The 19,171-nt window shown below is 47.1% G+C and overlaps 1 protein-coding gene and 1 long non-coding RNA gene across 5 annotated transcripts in view; both read right to left on the bottom strand.

Moving 5' to 3' along the window:
* IGF1R (insulin like growth factor 1 receptor) overlaps positions 1-11,816 on the bottom strand; it is a 172,812-nt gene extending 160,996 nt beyond the window's left edge. The window contains exon 1 of one of the 4 annotated variants that reach the window (XM_032700642.1): positions 10,186-11,816. In XM_032700642.1, the coding sequence (XP_032556533.1) occupies positions 10,186-10,732 (547 nt within the window). In that variant the 5' untranslated portion in view covers positions 10,733-11,816. The remainder of the gene's footprint in view (positions 1-10,185) is intronic. The other 3 variants (XM_032700641.1, XM_032700640.1, XM_032700639.1) reach the window with 3 other exon arrangements.
* Positions 11,817-12,169: 353 nt separating this feature from the next.
* On the bottom strand, positions 12,170-17,458 carry LOC116793103. Its single transcript, XR_004359378.1, has 3 exons — positions 17,368-17,458; positions 16,208-16,509; positions 12,170-16,070 (listed from the first exon to the last, which is right to left on the bottom strand). It is a non-coding gene; the product is annotated as an uncharacterized LOC116793103 (long non-coding RNA).
* Positions 17,459-19,171: the final 1,713 nt, after the last annotated feature.

Here is a 19,171-nt window from a genome sequence, read left to right as displayed (position 1 = left end):
CCACAGTCCACGTATTTATACAGTGGAATCTCCAAAATAACACTGCATCTGTTAAGATGACAGTGTTTTTCCATGGGCTGCGCTGTGTTGTAGCACAGTTACTCTAAAGCTATTGCTTTTGAAGTGCTGATTGCGATCCACCCCAAATTCCTTTTGTAATCTTCCTCAAACGTGTTGAATTATAAAGCTGTTGTGTTTCTCAGTGTGGCTTGGGAACAACAAAACCCTCATACATCTCATCAGTGGGCATTTGGCACTAAAGCCCTACAGCTAATGCAACATGTTTATTTAAACAATGAACTACCCAGAGAGCTCCACAGCCCGTGTAAAAACAGATGAGCGTTTCATGTGTGCTTCTGCTGCAGCCCAGAACCCACACACACACACACACACACCCCTGCACTCTCTGTGCCTGATTTCTGCAGGATAACAACTGATCCCACTTGGAAGGACCTCTGTTCCTTCACTGATAACATCGGCCACTTCAGAACCACAGCCCGCTGAACAATATAAAAGCTCAAATCTTAAAAGAAACTCTCATAACCTAATTTAAATGTTAAGTACATCTTTCGTGCCTCTTGTTGAGACACAGTATCAACAAAAATATTTGTCCACGTAGTCAGCCCACTCCAGTGTGACAAAAATATAAACATTTTATTAGCGCACACACAAAAGGAAACAAACAAACAATCAAAACCTTCAGTCGCTCCCAGGCAGGACCCTGGCAAGCTCAAGTCAGTCTCAAACCGAGCCAAGTCTCAAGTTTGGAACAACAAATGTGCTTTTCTTAAGCCCCAGTTCTGCTCTCCTGCACAGTGACCACTGCACAGACTCCAGCTCCACCATGGGTGTAGCCACTGGAAGGGCTGCAGGGAACACCAATAAAACAGAACCTCCACATCCAAAGTGCACAAGCAGCAGGACTATCAGACCCTTCCACACCTGGCATCCTCCCCCACACACAACTGGTCACAAGTCCTACTGGTTTGCAGCTGTCAGGTCCGAGGAAGAGGAGCAATGTACAGAGTAACAGTCACCTACAAGCATCTCCTAACACAGCTGGACATTCATTCCTGCCACACTTCCCAGGAGACATGGGAAGGACCAATAAATTTGCATCTCAAAAACAAACAAACAAAAAGCTTCAGAGAGGAACTGAGAGATGTTCACTGAAATCACTACAGCATCACAAGCTGCTTCCACCTGCTGGGGTACAGAACAACCAGGGAGAAGCAACAGCTCAAAATCCAGTCATGGAAGTCAGACACCATCACAGTTCCAGTGGGATCCCCCTTCCACCCCAGTGGGTTTGTGTCATCATCCTGTTGAGTCCCTCTTGAGTTGGTTCTCAGCTAAAAGAAAGGTAGAACCACTTGAAAGTTTAACAGGAACAACTACACTACTTAAGTCCACCAGCATTTTGGAGAACACACCAACTCCCCAGTGGGATAGATAAAACTTGAGTAGGGAGGACAACAGCAACAATGCAACTGCACACCAAAAGCCCTGGGAGAGAGCAAAAAAAGACCACAATGCTCTGGCCTGGCAAAGAGCACAGGGGCACAGGACAAACAAGGCATTGCCATTGCCATTTCAACTCTTCCCACTTGAGCCAAGGGTAAGTCTGAGCAGCACAAAGACGTGTCCGCTCCCACCGGGCAGTGCCAGTTCCCCACTCCTGCCCGAGGTGTCCACAGAGCAATTTTAAACCTTTCAAGGTACAGACAACTCACACCCAGAGTTACTCCAGGGGATGTGAGAGGAGCGGCAGGGAAGTAAAAAGGTCAAAATGTGGAGGCAACCCTAAACTGAAGCCAAAACAAATAATAAGGAAACCACTCCAGTGTGATCCAGGGATAAAGCCCTTCCCAAGCCCAAGCCAATTCTTCTGCAGAAGGTTAGTTACAGACAGTTTCCAGAAGCAGCTGTCACCAGACCTTTCTCCAAAAGACTGTATCCCTTTGATTAAGACTTAAGATGTGAACTATTCATCTCCATAAGATGACCTTCCACTTCCAGAAAAACTTGTGATGATTTTTATAACTGCTCTATCACACGTCATTATGGGGGTTTTTCCTACCCCATAAACTCCTTTGGGAGTTGCTCCTCAAATATAATGAGCTGCCAGTCTACAAAATTGGGGAAAACCAGCACTATGTCAATTTGTTTTTTGGGAAGCTGTTTCTTCATCCAAGAGATCTGGAATTCTCTTTCAATGACCCTCTCCAAACACAACAGTTGAGCTCTTGTGAAGCTTTCCCGTGCACACACACCCCAGGAAGGCTTCTCAGGCTGAGCACCAGGATCCATGAGCACACCAGACACAGGGTCCCACTAAGCACAAGGGAAAACCTCCCCTCACCTTGCTAAAACACCCCTTACAAACACCCAGCAATGCCAAAAGGAAAGAGTAAATAAAAGAGTGGTGCCACCGTAACCTTACCAACACACAGCTACCAGCAGCCCCTGCTGCGCTTACAGAAATTTTTTCACAGAAATACTGCCCATGTTTCAGCAGAAATGTGTCTGTAACTAGAAACAAAGGCTGCACCTTGGTCCTCCCTGCTTTGTCTCATCTGTCTTACCTAAGAACTGCCACTACACCACAGCTTGAAGATAATGATGCTCTCGTACTTGAGGATCACACACTCAGCTGCAGCTACCTACTGTACTCCAGTAGTAACAAATGGGAGAGATACTTCAAAGAGCACATTATCCCAGCTCTAATTTATGCATGCTCCCTCTTACCATCAAGCCATTTATTTTAAACCTGTCAGATATACTTGTAACGTAGCATAATGAATAATTTAAAAAGTAATCTGTATAAACCAAGTTTATAAACTTAACAGCAGGTACAGTACCTTTCATTCAAGCAGACTGTTCTCTGATAAAGTACAAGAGATCTTTGACTACTTCAGCATGTATTCATTTCATGCATTCTGAACTTCAAAAAATTCTTTCCTGCCTCCAATCAAACCCTCCACTATTTGAACAGTATTGTGTAAGTAGCTCACTTAAATGAGTAGTGTAATAATTTGCAAACTGTTCATACTGAAGGAAAAAAAAATACAGAGCTGCTGGAAACACTCAGAAAAAGTGACCCATCACCAACTCAACGGCAGGGGAAACCCACTCACCCCTGTCATTAAAACCCTGTTAATATTTCCTGCATCTGCCCGATGCTGTCACATCCTGACACTGCTCCCTCCGCAGGGAGAAGGGATATTCGGCAAAGAACTCCCAAAAAAAGCCCACCTGTCAAGAGAAAGTGTTCTGATCAGTTGATGCTCACACTTCCAAGTAAACAGAGCTATCTTTACAGCAGGTAATGGCACCAATAAGGGCTGTGCAGATAACACTGCCCGGTCACAGCCATTGCAGCAACATGTGTGTCCCTCCAGCAAACAAACCACGGCAAACAAACCTCCCCCCCGGCCACTGGACCTGCCCAAAACACACCCTCACAAACTCAGGATGCACCTCCCTAATTTATAAACTACGACAGCAAAGCACATCCATGTGCAGTTCACCTGTTTCCTGCTTTAAAAGGTTTATTTGTACAATGTACACTCTTTTTAAGTCAACAGCACAGCATAAACCACAACCTGGCACTTCAGTGTCCATCCTAACGGGAATTACTGCTCCAAGTTATCACTAAAATAACTTTGTGCTGCTACAAAACACTTGCTGTTCTATAAAATTACTTCCCAATGGATTGGTTCCTCTAGAGGAATTATCTCAGTACTTCAGTGGGGGTGTGAGGTCCCTTCTCCCTGGGCAGGTCAAAGGCAACAGTCTCCCCAAAAAACTTCCTGGGGAGTCACTGAAACACAGACATTCTTCTTTCTGCTGGTACCATCAAGTTTACCAACAAAGAAACAGAGTAACTGGAAATGTACAGGTCTGGATAGTCCAAAATTAATAAATAAATAAAATTATGTTACATTAAAGCTTACAAGCCATATGCAAATCAACCCGTAAATAAACAACAATTTTGCTTTTCAGCACATTTTAAACAATCTTGTGCCACAACAGCAACTTCTGGAGGATATCAACACTGAGCAAGTTAATTGGCGTCTCAAAAGATGTGCTGAGGGAACTGCTCATATTTAGCATTTGCAAAGGTTAGAAAGCAAAACTTGCAGTGATAAAGGCAAGTTAAACCCTCACAACACATCACTCTGCCGACCCCGGGTGTGCCAGAATGCATCTCCTTAATTAATCAATAAGTCAAACTATTATCAAACTTTGTGAGAAAAACCAACAAGTCCTGCCAGCAGGAACCAGAGCCTGTTTTGGAGCTGAGGACTCAGTTCAGCTCTGTTTGCAGAGCACAGGAACATATGAATGAACACTGAGCGCTGCTAATCGTTAGCCGGTCCTCAAAGTTTCTCTCAGACAGTTTTGGACACAAAAAAAGACAAATATAGTACTCCAGAAATCAGTCCAGATTGTACCTGTCATGACTTGGCTAAGAGGGAAAAAAAAGCAGCCCAAAAAAACCACACACAAGACAGGCTGGCTAACAACCACCAATGTGTCTTCATCAACTACTGTTTGTTGAGTTCTGCTTTTGTACAATAAAAAAAAAAAAAGGCAAAACTATTCTTTTTAAAGTGGCTTTCATAAATCATAAAAACTAATCCAACTAACCTACACAAAGAACCTGTCTATACAATTTACAGTGATAGAAAAATTATACATGTCAAATAGATCAAAATACTAAAACAGTATTTCTACCTTTCAAACACATCACTGCATTCCAGAAGTCTTTCTGCACACAAACCCTTAAAAGCAGCACGTTCCATTACCACCAAAGCCCAGAAACCTTAAAAGCTCAGCTTTGTCACAAAGATCCGAAATAAACTGAAACTACAGATCTGCAACAAGTTTAATTATGAGACTCTCGAGACAATTACTCAAACTGCAGCTTTTTTTATAAATTTAGCATCCGCAATAGTTTCCAATAATGAACTGTAGTTTACCCATTCCTGTGTGCACACTCACATGTAAATAAAAAACAGCTGCTACTTGATAACATCCGAAAGCATTTCCAAATGTGAAAGCTTTACACTAAAATCCCGGTAAGAATGTATTTAATTTCATAAACCAAAGCTTCCAGAACTTTTCCAGCAAGTTGCCATTGCTTCTCAGTCATCAGCTCTTCAAGTGCAATAATGCTCACGAAGTTTATTAATTTAACTGTAGATAATTCAGATAAATACACTAACTTCTTAAAAACAATTTAATTCAGTGCATTTTGTTAAGTTATGAACTTTAGAGCCATTACAGATGATGAGCCAGATAAGTTGTTTGCTGTGTGGGATCATAAAGCTAACATCCAGTGTGAGAAAAACAGGTTTCCTGCATATATTATTGCCTCTCTCTCTCTCTCTCTCTCTCAAAGTTTGGGACTGTAAACAAACTTCTTTACAATGAAGTTTGTGGTAGCTCACAATTCACACAGATGGAAAATACACACAATATAATTAATCATTTAACAAAACTGCTTCTTCTGCTCTCACTGACATAATAGTTCCAGTGATCACTGGTAAAATCTACCTCAGAGTAAAAAGAAAACAAAAATTACTGGGGAAGAGAAGAAGCATTAGTTAAATATGAACTGAAATTGTCCTTTCAAGCTAATAGTTTCAGCCCTGAAATGTACTTTAATTTGAAATGTTAGATGCTTAAAGAAAATTCTACTCTAAGATTTCCTTAGTAAATGCCAGTTTAGCAGAAAATTCAACAGGATTTGAAACAACTTTTCCCATGGTAACACATACTGACAGAAATTAATTATTTATCGATGAAGACAGATTCAAAAATCATCACATGGATGCTCTGTAACACTAGATTTTGTGTGTGTATTTCAAGATGAAAACAATTTCAGCACTGGAGTTGTGCTTTAACTACACTTTAGAATTAGTTTGAAGGAACAACAGGTCAGGGAAAAGCTGACACAAAAAATTAACACAGTAGTTGATCAAGTCTGAGTAATTTCCTCATTAAACCAAATAAATCGTGTCTTCTGTTGTATCTGAAGTTTAACTGATCTGTCTTCTTGCTCTCTGCAGCCCCCTCCTCACTTCTCACAACATACTTAAGAACTAAGTTAAGTTTCCTTCACTTTACACAAAAAACCCACTGTTTCTCTCTTAATTGTTGGTTCAACACTGAAACTTCTAACATACCTTCTTTCCACACCCATCCCTCTGCTTCCTCACGTTCTCAACGCATTTTGCCTGATATTAGCTAAGTCACTACCATTTCCTAACCCTCGCCGTTTCTGAGTCACGCAGCCCTTTGCTCCAGTTCTGGTATGGAAACGCTCTGGAAGTCCAACCTAACATAATCAAAAAAAAAAAGTCCAAGTACTCCCTGGCTCACTCTCCTTCCCCCAGGACACCATCACTCCCTGAACACTCCCCTCCTCTCCTCATTCTGGTGAGCCCTGACTGACACCAATCCCTTGCCTGCTCTGGCATTTTCTATTCACAACCTCAACTGCAGGAGGAATTATCCAACTCCCAGCTAACAACATTCCCTAACCACCGGGCGCGCAGGAAAGCGCTGATGCAAAAGCGAGGTGTGTGTAACGCCGACACTCAGCAGGTCAGGAGGGCTTTTACTAAGCAACCTGGGAGAGAGATTAAGCATCAGCATGAGCCGCTGTTTATTAACACCAGGAACACAACACAGCCCGGACAGACAAACAAGGCGCTCACGTGAACAGACCCATCACGATATCCATCACTCTGAAGTACTATCAGACCTAAAACCAGTATTTTTGTTCGAAGTGCTTAACCCATTCCCTCCTAAACGTTCTCTCTGTAAACAGACAAACGGGTGAAAATCAAACCCCCACCATGATCAAGGTAGAAAAGGAAGAAAACACCGTGTTTACACCTCATCTTAAACCCACCCCCAGGATCAAAGAGCCTCCAACAGTTGTAGCTTTACACATCAAATGCACGGGTACTCCAGCACATGCTCTGTCTTAATGAAAGGTCTTCTCATTTCCCTTTTTGTGCTGTTCTAACACAATCTCGGGGAATTCTCAGCCTTTTTAATGCCTTTTTCTGAGTCAGAAGCCCTCCACTGAAGCTACCTGCATTTTAAAGAGGTTTCTCTCACATAACCATGAACATATTTTATATAATTGAGCATTAAAGGGATGGGTCTCTCCCCTCCAGTTGTAACTCCTTTGTATTCCTATTTAGGAATGCCTTGCTTGTTTGACCGAAAATGGAAGTGCCTTTTAGCTATGACACAGTATATATGAAAAACAAATAAAAATTAAGATTAATCTTCCTTCCACTATTGTGGGGAGAGAGAAGAATATGAAGAGATGCAAAACATCTGCTCTGGAGATCATTTTTCCCCCTAACAGCAAAATTCTTTCAGCAATAACTCGTGAAAACAAAGGCTATTAAACTGTAAACTACAAAGACAATCGATTAGAGGCAGTATTCAGCTAAGACAAGTTTTTCAGCATATCTTCCCAGATTTAAATGCCTAGAACTTCTTCAGAAGGAGATATTTCATTTGGGATGTTCATTTTAGTTAAGTGGTAACTGCAAATACTTGAGAAGACTAGAACCTCAAATCCCAACATACTATTCCTGCATTACTTCACGGTCAGAGCTGAGTGAGCATTTTTATTTGAAGATACTTAGTACCAGGTAAGACAAGAAAAACAATTCTAAGCAGTTTAAGGCCACACCAGATCTCCTCCTCCTGTACTATTTCTCCACACTACTCAATCCTTTGTAAACCCTCCCCTGAACAAGGGCACTGGGGGTTGTTTTTAAACTTAGAGATTAATCTTCCTCTTGAAAACAGCTCTAGTCAAAAAGTTCAACTCGTGGAAGTCGGACTGCAGCTCTCCAGCCCTTGCTGGCCCTGCCATTACAACCCAAAAGCCTCAACTGGGCCTTAATTTGCAAGGAGTTAACAGGCATTCACTGTCCAATGAAACACAATATTACTCAACATGCATTACAGACTCCATCTATGTGCTGCTTGCTCACTTTTTTTTTTTGTACTGAGCCTCACTGTCAGTGCATCCAGAGAACTTCCCTTTCTCTTCCATCTGAAACTAGTACTTTTAGAAAATCCTTTCTGCCTCCTAAATTCTTTTTTAAAATGGAGAAAATTGATCTCTCTGTTCCTTCCCTCTGACAACGCACAGCAAAACAACAGCTCCAGGAGTATGCTGGAAAACACACGGCAGAAGAAATTAAAGCATCAGGATGCAGCAAAGGAACATCCCTGCTCCTGCAGACGCTGAAGGAGAGGGAGCAGCGTTTAAAATGGTTGGGCTCCAAGGCACATTTACCATCTCCCCGTCCACGGAGATACTCCGGGAAACAAGGGAAGGCTAATTTCATGCAAGAAATCCTCAATCCAGCGTGAGCCCGACATACCAGAAGAAAACCTATCAGCCCCGGGATTAATCCGGCGATGATTGCGGTGTAATCAATGGCAGCGCAGCCATCCCTGCCCCCTCGGTTCCCCCTGCGCCCGAGAGGGGCGGGCACTGCAACACAATCACAGGTTGGAAACGCACAAAAACAAAAGTCGGGGCTTTTGCAACTCCCGGGCGAGGCAGCGGCCGCGGCGATGGGCTGAGGATCCGCGGCAGGAGAAATCCCGGTCCCCGCGGGCGCGGCCCCGCCACGGGGATCCACGTTTTCCCGGGAAGAGCCTCGCACGCGCCGCTCAAACCCCAGCGCTGGGTGCAACGCGGCCGCTTAAAAAAAAAAAAAATACATCACCTTTGAGATTACAGCCATCAAACCTTTCTGTTTGTGCACAAACGGAAAGGTTCAACGTGCAAAATAATTACAAAAAAAAAAAAAAACTGAAAAACGAACGGCAGCCCGCGACCTTTAGATTGCGGGATGCCGCCGTAATTCCGCACCCCGCGCACCGCCAGCGAAACCCGTCCTCGGCGGCAAAGCGGCAATAAAAAGGCAAGGCGCTTATTTCCAGGAATTCCTCACTCACTACGGCAGGTTACTGCAAACAGCCTCTAAATATTGACAGAGATCAAGCTCCTTCCATGCGGGGAGAGCAAGCGGAGTCCTTTCCCAGCCTGCAAGTGTTTACTACGCAGCTCGCAGCCCTGGCTGCGGTGTCTGAGCGCTGCCCCCGGGGCTCGGGGGGGGACACAAAGGAGGGGCGCGGGCCGGGGGCTGCGGCTGTGCCCGTGTGTACAACCAGCCGGCCGCCCCCGGGGAGGGAAGGAAGCGATGGCAGGGAAGGGAAGGGATGGCGGGGAGACGCGCACCCCCGGGTTGTTAAACGTGCTCGAGGAGCAGACGCGTAACAGGAGGAAAACACGCAGAGCCCCGCGGGTAGGGGCGAGACCCGCTCGGCGCCGCGGCGGGAAACGCAGCGAGCCCCGGGAGCCCCTCACACACGGGGAGCCCCTCATACGCACCCACAGACACACAGGGGGTCCCTCACACACACCCCTCCATGGAGAGGGAGCCCCTCACGCACACACCCCTCCATGGAGAGGGAGCCCCTCACACACACCCCCCTCCATGGAGAGGGAGCCTCTCACGCACACCCCCCTCCATGGAGGGGGAGCCCCTCACGCACGCACCCCTCCATGGAGGGGGAGCCCCTCACGCACGCACCCCTCCATGGAGGGGGAGCCCCTCACGCACGCACCCCTCCATGGAGGGGGAGCCCCTCTCACACAACCAGATACACAGGGAGCACCTCACACGCACGCAGAGGCAGCTCCTCAGACAGGGAACCCCCTCACCAGCCCCTCCACACGCACGCACGCACACACACCAAACGCAGGGAGCCCCTCACGCATCCACACACACACACAGAGGGAGCGCCCCCCCTCACCAGCCCCCTCACACACATTCACACAGGGACACACAACGCACACACTCTCACACAGCCCACCCCTCCCCAGCCCTCTCATTCACACAGAGACCCCCCCCCCAAACACACACACACACGCACAGAGTGAGCCCTTCACACACCTATAAGGACCCCCCCCACACTCACACACACACTCACACAGGGACCCCCCTCACCGACCCCCTCATAACCCCCCAAACACGCACAGGCAGCCGACGCCCTCAGCCCCCTCCCAAACAACCCCTCACTCGGGGGTCCCTCGCCCCCCCCCCCCCCGGCACGCATCGTACTCACTTTCTCCATTTGTTGGCCACAGACAAAGTGCGCCGAAGACGAGCAGGAACCCCCAGACGACGGCGAGGGACGCTCCTCCAGCGCCAGACTTCATTCCTCTTTCTTTAATTGGACAAAATCCCCCTTTCCGAAAACAAAACAAAAAAAAGTCCAGAAATTGTTCGCTTTCTTTCCTCTCCCCGTCCTCTAAAAATAACGAGCGGCGGCGGAGAAGCGGGGCACGGTAAATAAATCCACGTTGCCTCAAGAAATGAAAAAAAAAAAAAAAACAAGAAAAAAAAAAAAAAACAAGACCCTTCGGAGAGCGGCGAACCGGAGGGTTGTTGAGGTCCCTGGGTGTTGATCTTCCGGAGCAACCACACCAAAAATACACGAGATATTCACGATGTATTAACGGCAACAACAACAAGGCATGGAAGCCCCGGGGCGACGCTGTCTCCGGGGCGGCGGGGCGGGCTCGGGGCGGCGGGCGGGGGGCGCCGCCGTCTCCCCTCAGCGCTGGCTGCGGTGGTACATCGTGCACAGGAGCCGCAAACACGAGGCACATCGGGGCTGGCAGTCGGCATCTTCAACCTCCATTTTCAAACACCGCACACACGCACATATACACACACACACAGAGAGAGACACAAAAACTGGGAGGGCCGCGGAGGGAGGGGAAGGGGGGGGCGCGACCCAGACAATCCTATTACAAAACAACAACAGCTCCGCCGTCCCCCCGCGCGGGGACGGGGCTGCCCCGGCGGGATCCCCGCGGCTCCGCTCCCCGCTCGGCCGGGGAGGGTGGGGGGGACACCCCACGCACAACCACCACCCACAACAACACCGCCGCCACCACCACGAGTCCGGCTGCCTGCAGAGGCTCGAAACGCAGGATTTGGGTCGAAAATGAATTAAAAAGGCTTTCCCCCTACTCCTCCTCTTCCTCTCCTCGGCGCGGCTGCCACAGGCTCCTTCTCCAAAAAAAAAAAAAAAAAGGAAAAAGAAAAAAAAAAAGCCGAATCCAGGACACACACACAAAGCAGCGGCGGCGGCAGCAGCAGCGGGGCGAGCGGAGCGCTCAGCACCCCGCCTCCTCCCCCCGCAGCTCTCCTCCTCGCATCCCTCCGAGCCGCCTTCCCATCGCGGCGGGGGCGGGGGGGAGGACGACGAACGACGACGACAACAACAACAACAACAACAAAAACCACCCAGCGAATTTGTAAATCCTTTTCCTTTTTTTTTTTTTCCTCCCTTTTTTTTTTCCTCCCTTTCCTCTTTTCCCTCCTCCTCTGGGTGCGCGCGCGCTGCAAACCTTCCCCCGGCGCTGCCCAGCCCAAGGCAGGGGGAGGGGGATCCGGGAGAGGTGTGTGAGTGTGTGAGTGTGTGAGCCGGGGGGGGCGAGCAAGGCGATCCGGTTTGCTGAAGGTCAAAGCCCAGGAGCTTGTTGCGAAGGGTCTGTAATTCCTCCGGGGAGGGAACGGGGTGGGGAGGGAGAGGGGGGGGAAGGGTCTGCTGCTCCTCCCAATTAATTCGCCGCTCGCTTGCGGCAGGGTTCGCAGCGCTCTGCTGCCGCGTCTGCCCCCCCCTTATCCTCCTCCTCCTCCTCCTCCTCCTCCTCCTCCGCGCTGGCTCCCTGTGCACGACGGAGAGTGAGCGCTGGTAAACAAGAGCCCGGCGTCGCTCCGCCGCCGCTTCCCCGCTCTGCGGCCGCGCGGGGACGGGGCTCGCTCCCGCCCTCCCCTTCCCTCCTTTCCCTCCCTTCCCTCTCCTTCCCTCCCCTCCCCTCCCGCGCGCGCTCCCGTGTCCCCCCCCCGGGCTCCCCTCGCCCAGGCGGCGGCGGCGGCGGCGGCGCGCGCGGAGGCGGCGGCGGCGCGAGCGGGCGCCAGGGAAAACCCGGAGCGGAGCGAGCCCGGAGCGGAGCGGGACGGGAGGATGCTGCGCCCAGGGATGCTGCGGGACCGCCGCCGTCCCTGCCCCTGCTCCGGCCTTCCCTAAGGGGGAAACGGGGCAAGGAGCCCCTGATGGCTGCAGCGAGCATCCTGCGGGGCGCCGGGAGAGCCCACGAGCGACCTCCGCCAGTGGAAGCGCCGCTGTGTTCCCCACACATAATAAATAAAAAAAAAATAAATAACATATAAAAAGGCAGGGATGGAGTTAGGAGGAAGGCAAAACCCATAGCTGCGATTTTTACATGGTTATGTTCGTTCATTTATGGCATTTAATGGCTGCACACTGAGAGCAGGCCAAGGGCAGGTCCTGCAGCACTGCTCCCAGGGATGCAGGGCAGGAGTGCAGGATGGGGATGCCAAGGCTTGGCTCACCAGAGGGGACAAACCACAGCAGAACATGTCCCCATCCATACTCACCACCCTCCCCTTCCACACTCACCACCTTCCCCTTCCACACTCACCATCCCCACCCAACACCCCAGCACTGTGAGCTCCCTGCACGTTTCTCCGCTCGTATCCCTCGATGGCATTGGACGGCCAGGCCCCAAAAGGGGGGAGACGGGATTAGTTGAGGCAGAAGAGGTTTGGGCTTTCAGGGATGGGAAAACGTGGGCCGCGTTCCCGCTGTTTCGCCAGAGCTCGTAGTAGCCAGGCTGCTCAGCATATGGGTGTCCTGAGTAATCACTGATTTGTTGCAATACTTTGGCATGGGGAGATAGCAATTTGATGCTTAAGTATAAGAAAGCAGACATCTGTGAGCATTAGCTATACTCTAGGGTTCGGGTTTGTTTTTTTTTTAAAAAAGCTACGTTGAGAAATTTGCAAATGTCACATTATTAATGCAAATGTCAAAATTAAGGTTTTTACATTTAAACCTAAATTCTCCTTGAACATCTCGTATTACAATAGCCTTCTGTTATGTTACCACATCATTCCCCCAACCTTATACATGTTTTTCTTCTTGTAGTTTCTCCATCCATTCTCATACCATTTTCTGTGTCAGAACGGTTCAGTTATCTGAGTTACACATTAGCTCTTGTACCCCTCAGGAAAGGTGAAAAGGTTCTATTCTGCATTACAGAAGTTAAGGGGAAGATCATCACTGAGCACAAGGGGGGCAGAATTGCCACATGTGCACACATATGCAGGACTGTGTCAATAATTCAGTAATAATAACTCAAAGCACGAGGCTGTGCCCATTTGGGTGGTATCACAATCCTCCCAAGATTCCGTGCAGGAAAATCAGGTATTTACACATGAAACAATCCTGGACTGCCACATGTGTGTCTACCATAGACAGACTTTCAAGTCCTCAAATTGAACCAGAAATATCTTCATGTCCCATAAATTTTTACTGTTGCTGGGTACAGCTGTGCCGGGTGCTGAGCAGTACAAGTGTCCTTTCTGTCCGTGTTGTAGCATCGATGCAGCATAAATTATAATGTGTTATTTACTAATTAATGTATTGTTGTGTAAAGGCAGAGCTGAAGTGGGAGCTGTATGTCTGTGGTGGATCATTCTGCTGTCATAAAGAACTTCTATGATTGTAAAATAGCCTCTCTTTCATTACTTTGGCGAATGGGGTAAGTCATGGACAAGCACATTGTGCTGGATGATGCAGAAGCAGAGAACAAAAAGATGTGCTGTGCCCCCCAGAGAGCTTCCAGTCTCATGTAAACACAGTCCTATAGGTGTCATAACGTAGTTTGTTTCTGGAATCTGTCAGATTCTTTTTAAAAGTTTTTTGAAAACACAGTGTTGAACCGGAGGTGTTTGCTGTGCTCTCCATCCTGCTGAGCTGCCGATGCAAAAGTCATAATTTGGAATTGTCTGGCTGGATTCTTCCAGTATGTCTTTACCTTTTATGCTGTGGAGGTGCATTGGGGGGAATCCCTTTTTGTGTGAATGCTGACACGCCCTTAGCTCTGCTCTCTTAACCTCTTAAGAGAAGACCTGTGCCCAGTGTTCAGCATTCCTCACCCTTTCCCGTGTTGGGCAGCTCCCAGTGCCAGCCATGCACATGCACATGCTCAGCTTCAGTGGCACTTTTAATCACATTTGGCTCCTGCATGTTGATGTCTTTCTCCGAGAGTGTTCCCGTTATTTTCAGTGGAAATATTTAAGTCAGGATTTTTCAACATGTACAGCCACACCACAGCCGTATATTTGACCATGAAAACCTCAAGCACACAGTCCTACACGTACCATGTGCAAAATTAACGAGTTGTAATTTGGACAAATTAAAGTTAATTTTCATGGTGACGTGCAAAGATGCTTCATGATGAAATATGTTTCCTTGTCAACACTGTTTGCCTCTGCTTTTATCTGTAGACCTGTGCAAAGGAGGTTGATATAAGTGCTGAGAAGTTTTGCTTATTGGGAACCCAGATCTGGCATCCTGTGGCTGAACACCTTGCATATCCTTACAGCAGCTTGAATAGCTTTGGCCTTTCTTTGGACCAAAAAGTGTTTACAAATATTTTGCTGGAACTTCATCACAAGGAAGCAAAACTGACTAGACGCAAAAACACCCAGCCCAAAACAAAAACATTGTGGCCAATGGATTAAATGAGGTGGCCAAAATGCAAAATTCCTGTAGTTTGTAGCCTCCCCAAGTCCATCTGAACATATCAAAGATGTGTTAGGAGAAGGTTTCCCAAGTTGTGGCCATTTGCAATCTTGGATGAGATTTGGGAAAACTCTCTTCATTTTTTCTAACTTGTTTATTTTATCAGGTCATTCTTCCACCAACTTAGACCTCATTTCCACTTCTTTTACCTGCTGCAACTTGTCCAGTGGCTCAGCTATAAACTGTAGCAGTTTGTGTTTTGTTATTGCCCAGCAACCCACTGAGGTCCTGATCCTTAGCAAAGACTCCCACGTGAGATAATAATAATAAATAAAACTTTTTAAAAATAAGGTGTGCACTGTTCACTGCCTGTTGTGTGTGTAGATTCATGCAAAGTCGTCTTCTGCTTTCTTTTTCCACAGGAAGCCTGAAATATAGATGTCATTAAGAAATCATTTAGTCATGACTTGATCTTCCCTGGTGGTAGGAAATGGCTTTTCCTCTCCGTGCTGTTGGTTCTACAATCATCCCTCCTCTCTGTTTGCGCTGGGCTTTGAGCCTCCCCTTTGTCCACTGCTGGTTTGAGACAGACAGATGGACAGAAGGAAACACACAACCACACACCCCCCCACACTGCACTCTCCAGAGTGTGATGCCGAATGCCACCGGCATACCTGTGTCCTGTTCGAAATGCCGCTGAAGTGGAAAACTCGGGAAGTGTGGCAGTGGGGATGAAACAACGCGGTTAAAACAGCCACTGACCCCGGTCTCTCAAAACATGTATCTGCCCAAGGCAAATATCCTCATACTCAGCCATACTTTAATTTTAACAGCGGCCTCACCGCTGCTTTCTGGGGCCACCACTGGGGAGAGAGAGGCCTCGCTGGTTTCCCTGCCTCGGTGCTCATGCTCCATATAGGCTTGACTAGACTTTATTTTGGCTTCTGCAGCACGTTCAGGGCAGCCTGACCTCTTTACCAGACGCTCGCTTGTCGTAACCTTTAAGCATCTGAACATTTTGTATTACCAGCGTAAGGGAGTAGTTGAAATTTATTCTCCTGCCTTCTCCAGCCGTGTCAGCTCCCCGGGACGAAGGTCAGCTGTCACGGAGCGTTGCCCGTGTCTGCTCGAGGTGCTGCTCCTTGGAAGGTCTTTGCAGCTCCTTGTGTGTCCTTTGCGATGGCCCAGGAGCTGAGAGCACCCACCAGAACCACCTCCTCTGCTCCAGGGGCTCCTGGTGCTGCCAGCTCGCCTTGCCCAGGCTCTGCAGCGGGCTGAATGTTTCTGTAGCAGGGAGGTGTGGATTTGTAAGTGTTCCAGGTAGGAATTATGCCTGGGTGAGTGATACATCTTTTACACAGCTTGGGGGAGTGGGATTTGCACACCTGAAAGGCACACAGAAATCCTTGGACATCGCTCCTTTCCTTCCCCCCCCTTCCCAAATCTCCACTTATAAACTGCATTTTACAGGCTCGTAACAAGCCAGGCAATGTCAGGCAAAATGTGGGTTGCCCATTTTTACCACGTTTTCCAGTTTTTTGCCAGTTTTTGCTCTGTGTTGAGTCAAATCCTGTACCAATGACCTTCACAGGCTCCCGACTGCAGGATAACGCTCAGTCTCCTCTTGGCAAGGGGAGAGGAGCACAGCACACTCTGGGATGGATGCTGGATGGGCAGGTTGACATTAACTCCTCTGTCTGTAGAGCCTCTCCAGCCTCCAGCTGCTTTCCCTTTCCCAGATCGGCAGGATTTGGGTGGAAGCAACCATCTCACCATAACAGCAAGAGGGCTGAGCAGAATCCTGCAGCTGCAGGAGAACAACCTCTGAAGAAAAATGGAGGGAAAAAAACCAATTGGACATGTTTGATGTGGGAAAAACTTAAATACCAGACTGCTAATCACATGGACCCAAATGAAGGACATTTCTGTGGCTCTGGGTGATTTCTATTTCTCCTGGCCCCAATATTACTGCAAACATTAGCTCAAGATTGGTCCCTTCTGGAGCAAAGGAAAAGCAGGAGGCAGAAAGGGTATTGTTTATTACCTCTTTCCCATACACCTCCCTCCTTCAAACAAAGAATATGCAGTTACATGGATGATTTAAAGGCGGCAGCTGAGTAGGAATAACTATAAAATTCATGTTTTAATAACAACAACAATAATAAGCACACAACAGCATTTATAACCTTAGTTACAGGCCTGAGATATCATATCCATAGCAACTGCAGCAAGCGGTGAATGCCATATATTTAGAGTTCCCGTGCACCTGCCTAAAATAGCCACCGATAAATTATGCTGATGTTTGTGCCTTTTTGACAGCGTTTTCAAGGGGCTGTCGATGCACTTGGCAGCCACGCTGAGCCTTCGCGGCGCGGCTCGGCAGCGGCAATACCCCTTCCCTGCCACACCTCGTGTTTGTCTCCTCTTTTGTGTGTGCGGATGCGAGAAATCAGTGATAAAAGGCACCTCGAAGGTGATGTGGTGGCAGGAGCGAGCAGTGGGCGCTGCCAGTCGCTCCCGGTGCCTCTCGGCTCCCCGGCTGTCAGAACCTGCCTCCCGTTAATGGATTGAATTAATAAAGTGCTGCCAGTCGCTGGGGCTCTATCCTGCTCCTGCTCTATCCTGCAGACACCGGCGATGTGATCACGCTGCATATCAATGGCCTGTGCGTAAATAGTTTACCAGGAGTTAATGAGTGGCGGGAGGTGTTGGAATACACGGCCAGTCAGTTGTGGAGGTTGTTAGAGAGTCCAACAGGTCAATCGCGTGCTTGTAACCGTGGTTTATAAGCATCTACCAGACCATCTGTTGATGTGCTTATTACATTCTATAGCACAAACTCCTGATGTCTGCAACGAGCTCATAACAGCTATTAATCTTGTATTATTAACCCTTTTAAAGCAACATCTATTTTAAGTTTGATATGTAATGTCATCAGAAAGAATTCCACCAGCCTAACTGGGGGAGGGATCAGATTTTTACCTCCATGTAACAGGTAGAAAGGGTCTGTCCCTACTGTATCGTATGACTTTTGGATTGAGCACTTTGGGCTTTCACTTGTTAAATAAACTTTGGATGTGAATGAATCCTGCGGAACATGGAGCAACCTGGTCTAGTGGAAGGTGTCCCTGCCCATGGGAAAGGGGTTGGGAGCTTTAAAATCCCTTCTAACCCAAACCATCCTAGGATTCTATGAACCAGGCCCACCCAGGTGGCCTCTGGGATGACGTGATGCTGACCCACAGCAGCGAGAGGGACGTGCTGTAATCGTATCAATACCTGGAAGAAACTTGCTGTATTTTCCAACTGATTAGCAACATCCATCTCCAGATCTTAAAATGTGTTTATAGGCAATTAAATGCCACAGTTCATTCGTAAGGAGAATAATTATCGCTGCTGTGAAGAAAGAAACACAAGTGCAGACTGATTCCGGTGACATAAAGCTCAGCCCTTTTACCTGCAGGAGAATTAAAAGGACCATGAATGCCTCTGGGCTTTTTGGTTTTGTGGGTATTTTTTAAACCTTGGATATACAATCATTTGTTTAAGATGATTTCAAAATAAACTTCTAGTTCCTCTCTGCATTTGGAGTTGACTCCAGATGGAGCTGAATATACGAAAATTAGGATTATTTGTTCTAATTTGGCAGAATGTATAAATGGAACCCAAAATAAAGTCAATAGGGGATTAAATAGGATAAAATTATGGAATTATAGACTGTAGGTATTCATTTATACCAAATCTTTGATAGAGTTCCATACAGAATAAAAGGACCTAAACATTACATGTGCACAATACATACAAGAATATATGTTTTCATTAATCCCCATTTCCATCAGTTCAATGACATGCTAGCATCAAAACTCCTACAAAACTAAGGAACTCCAAACTATCTCACATTTGCAAGAAGAAAGAAAAATGTTTATTCAAGAAGATTATGGAAAAGCACAACCTTAAAACTAATAAATTGGATCTCCAGCATAAAAAGCAAAAAAAAAAAAAAAAATGTTTCTGAAAATGTTTGGAGAAAAAAAAACACCTGACTCCTTCTTGGTTGAAATAAGATTTTTTTGACTTCCTATAAAATTCAGGGTTGGGCGGGTATTTTTTTCAAAGGCATCAAATTATGGACAGGATCAAACTGGATTTTAGGGTAAATTAATGTACAACCCTGAATGGCTGCACGTCCATTTAAATGGTATTGAAAATGCTTTAAAGCAGTTGGAACATATTTCCAGGTGGTTTGGGAATGTGTAAATATTAGCACATTCTGAAGGTTGGTTTTAAAAGGCCCTTCATACTCGATAGGCCTTGACATCAATTTTCCCCTAATTTGCTCTGTGTGTGTGTGTGTGTGTGTGAATGTTCTGTATGACCACCACAGATTTTGAAATGGGTGACTCATATGGGTTTAGTGGTAGAAGAAGGAATATTGGTCTGGAGATGGAGGACATGGAAAGAAGGTTGTTAATCATAAGCAGCTTGG

This window comes from Chiroxiphia lanceolata, chromosome 12 (genome assembly GCF_009829145.1).
Source record: "Chiroxiphia lanceolata isolate bChiLan1 chromosome 12, bChiLan1.pri, whole genome shotgun sequence".
NCBI classification, from domain to species: Eukaryota; Metazoa; Chordata; class Aves; order Passeriformes; family Pipridae; genus Chiroxiphia; species Chiroxiphia lanceolata.
This window is presented reverse-complemented; position numbering and strand designations above follow the sequence as displayed.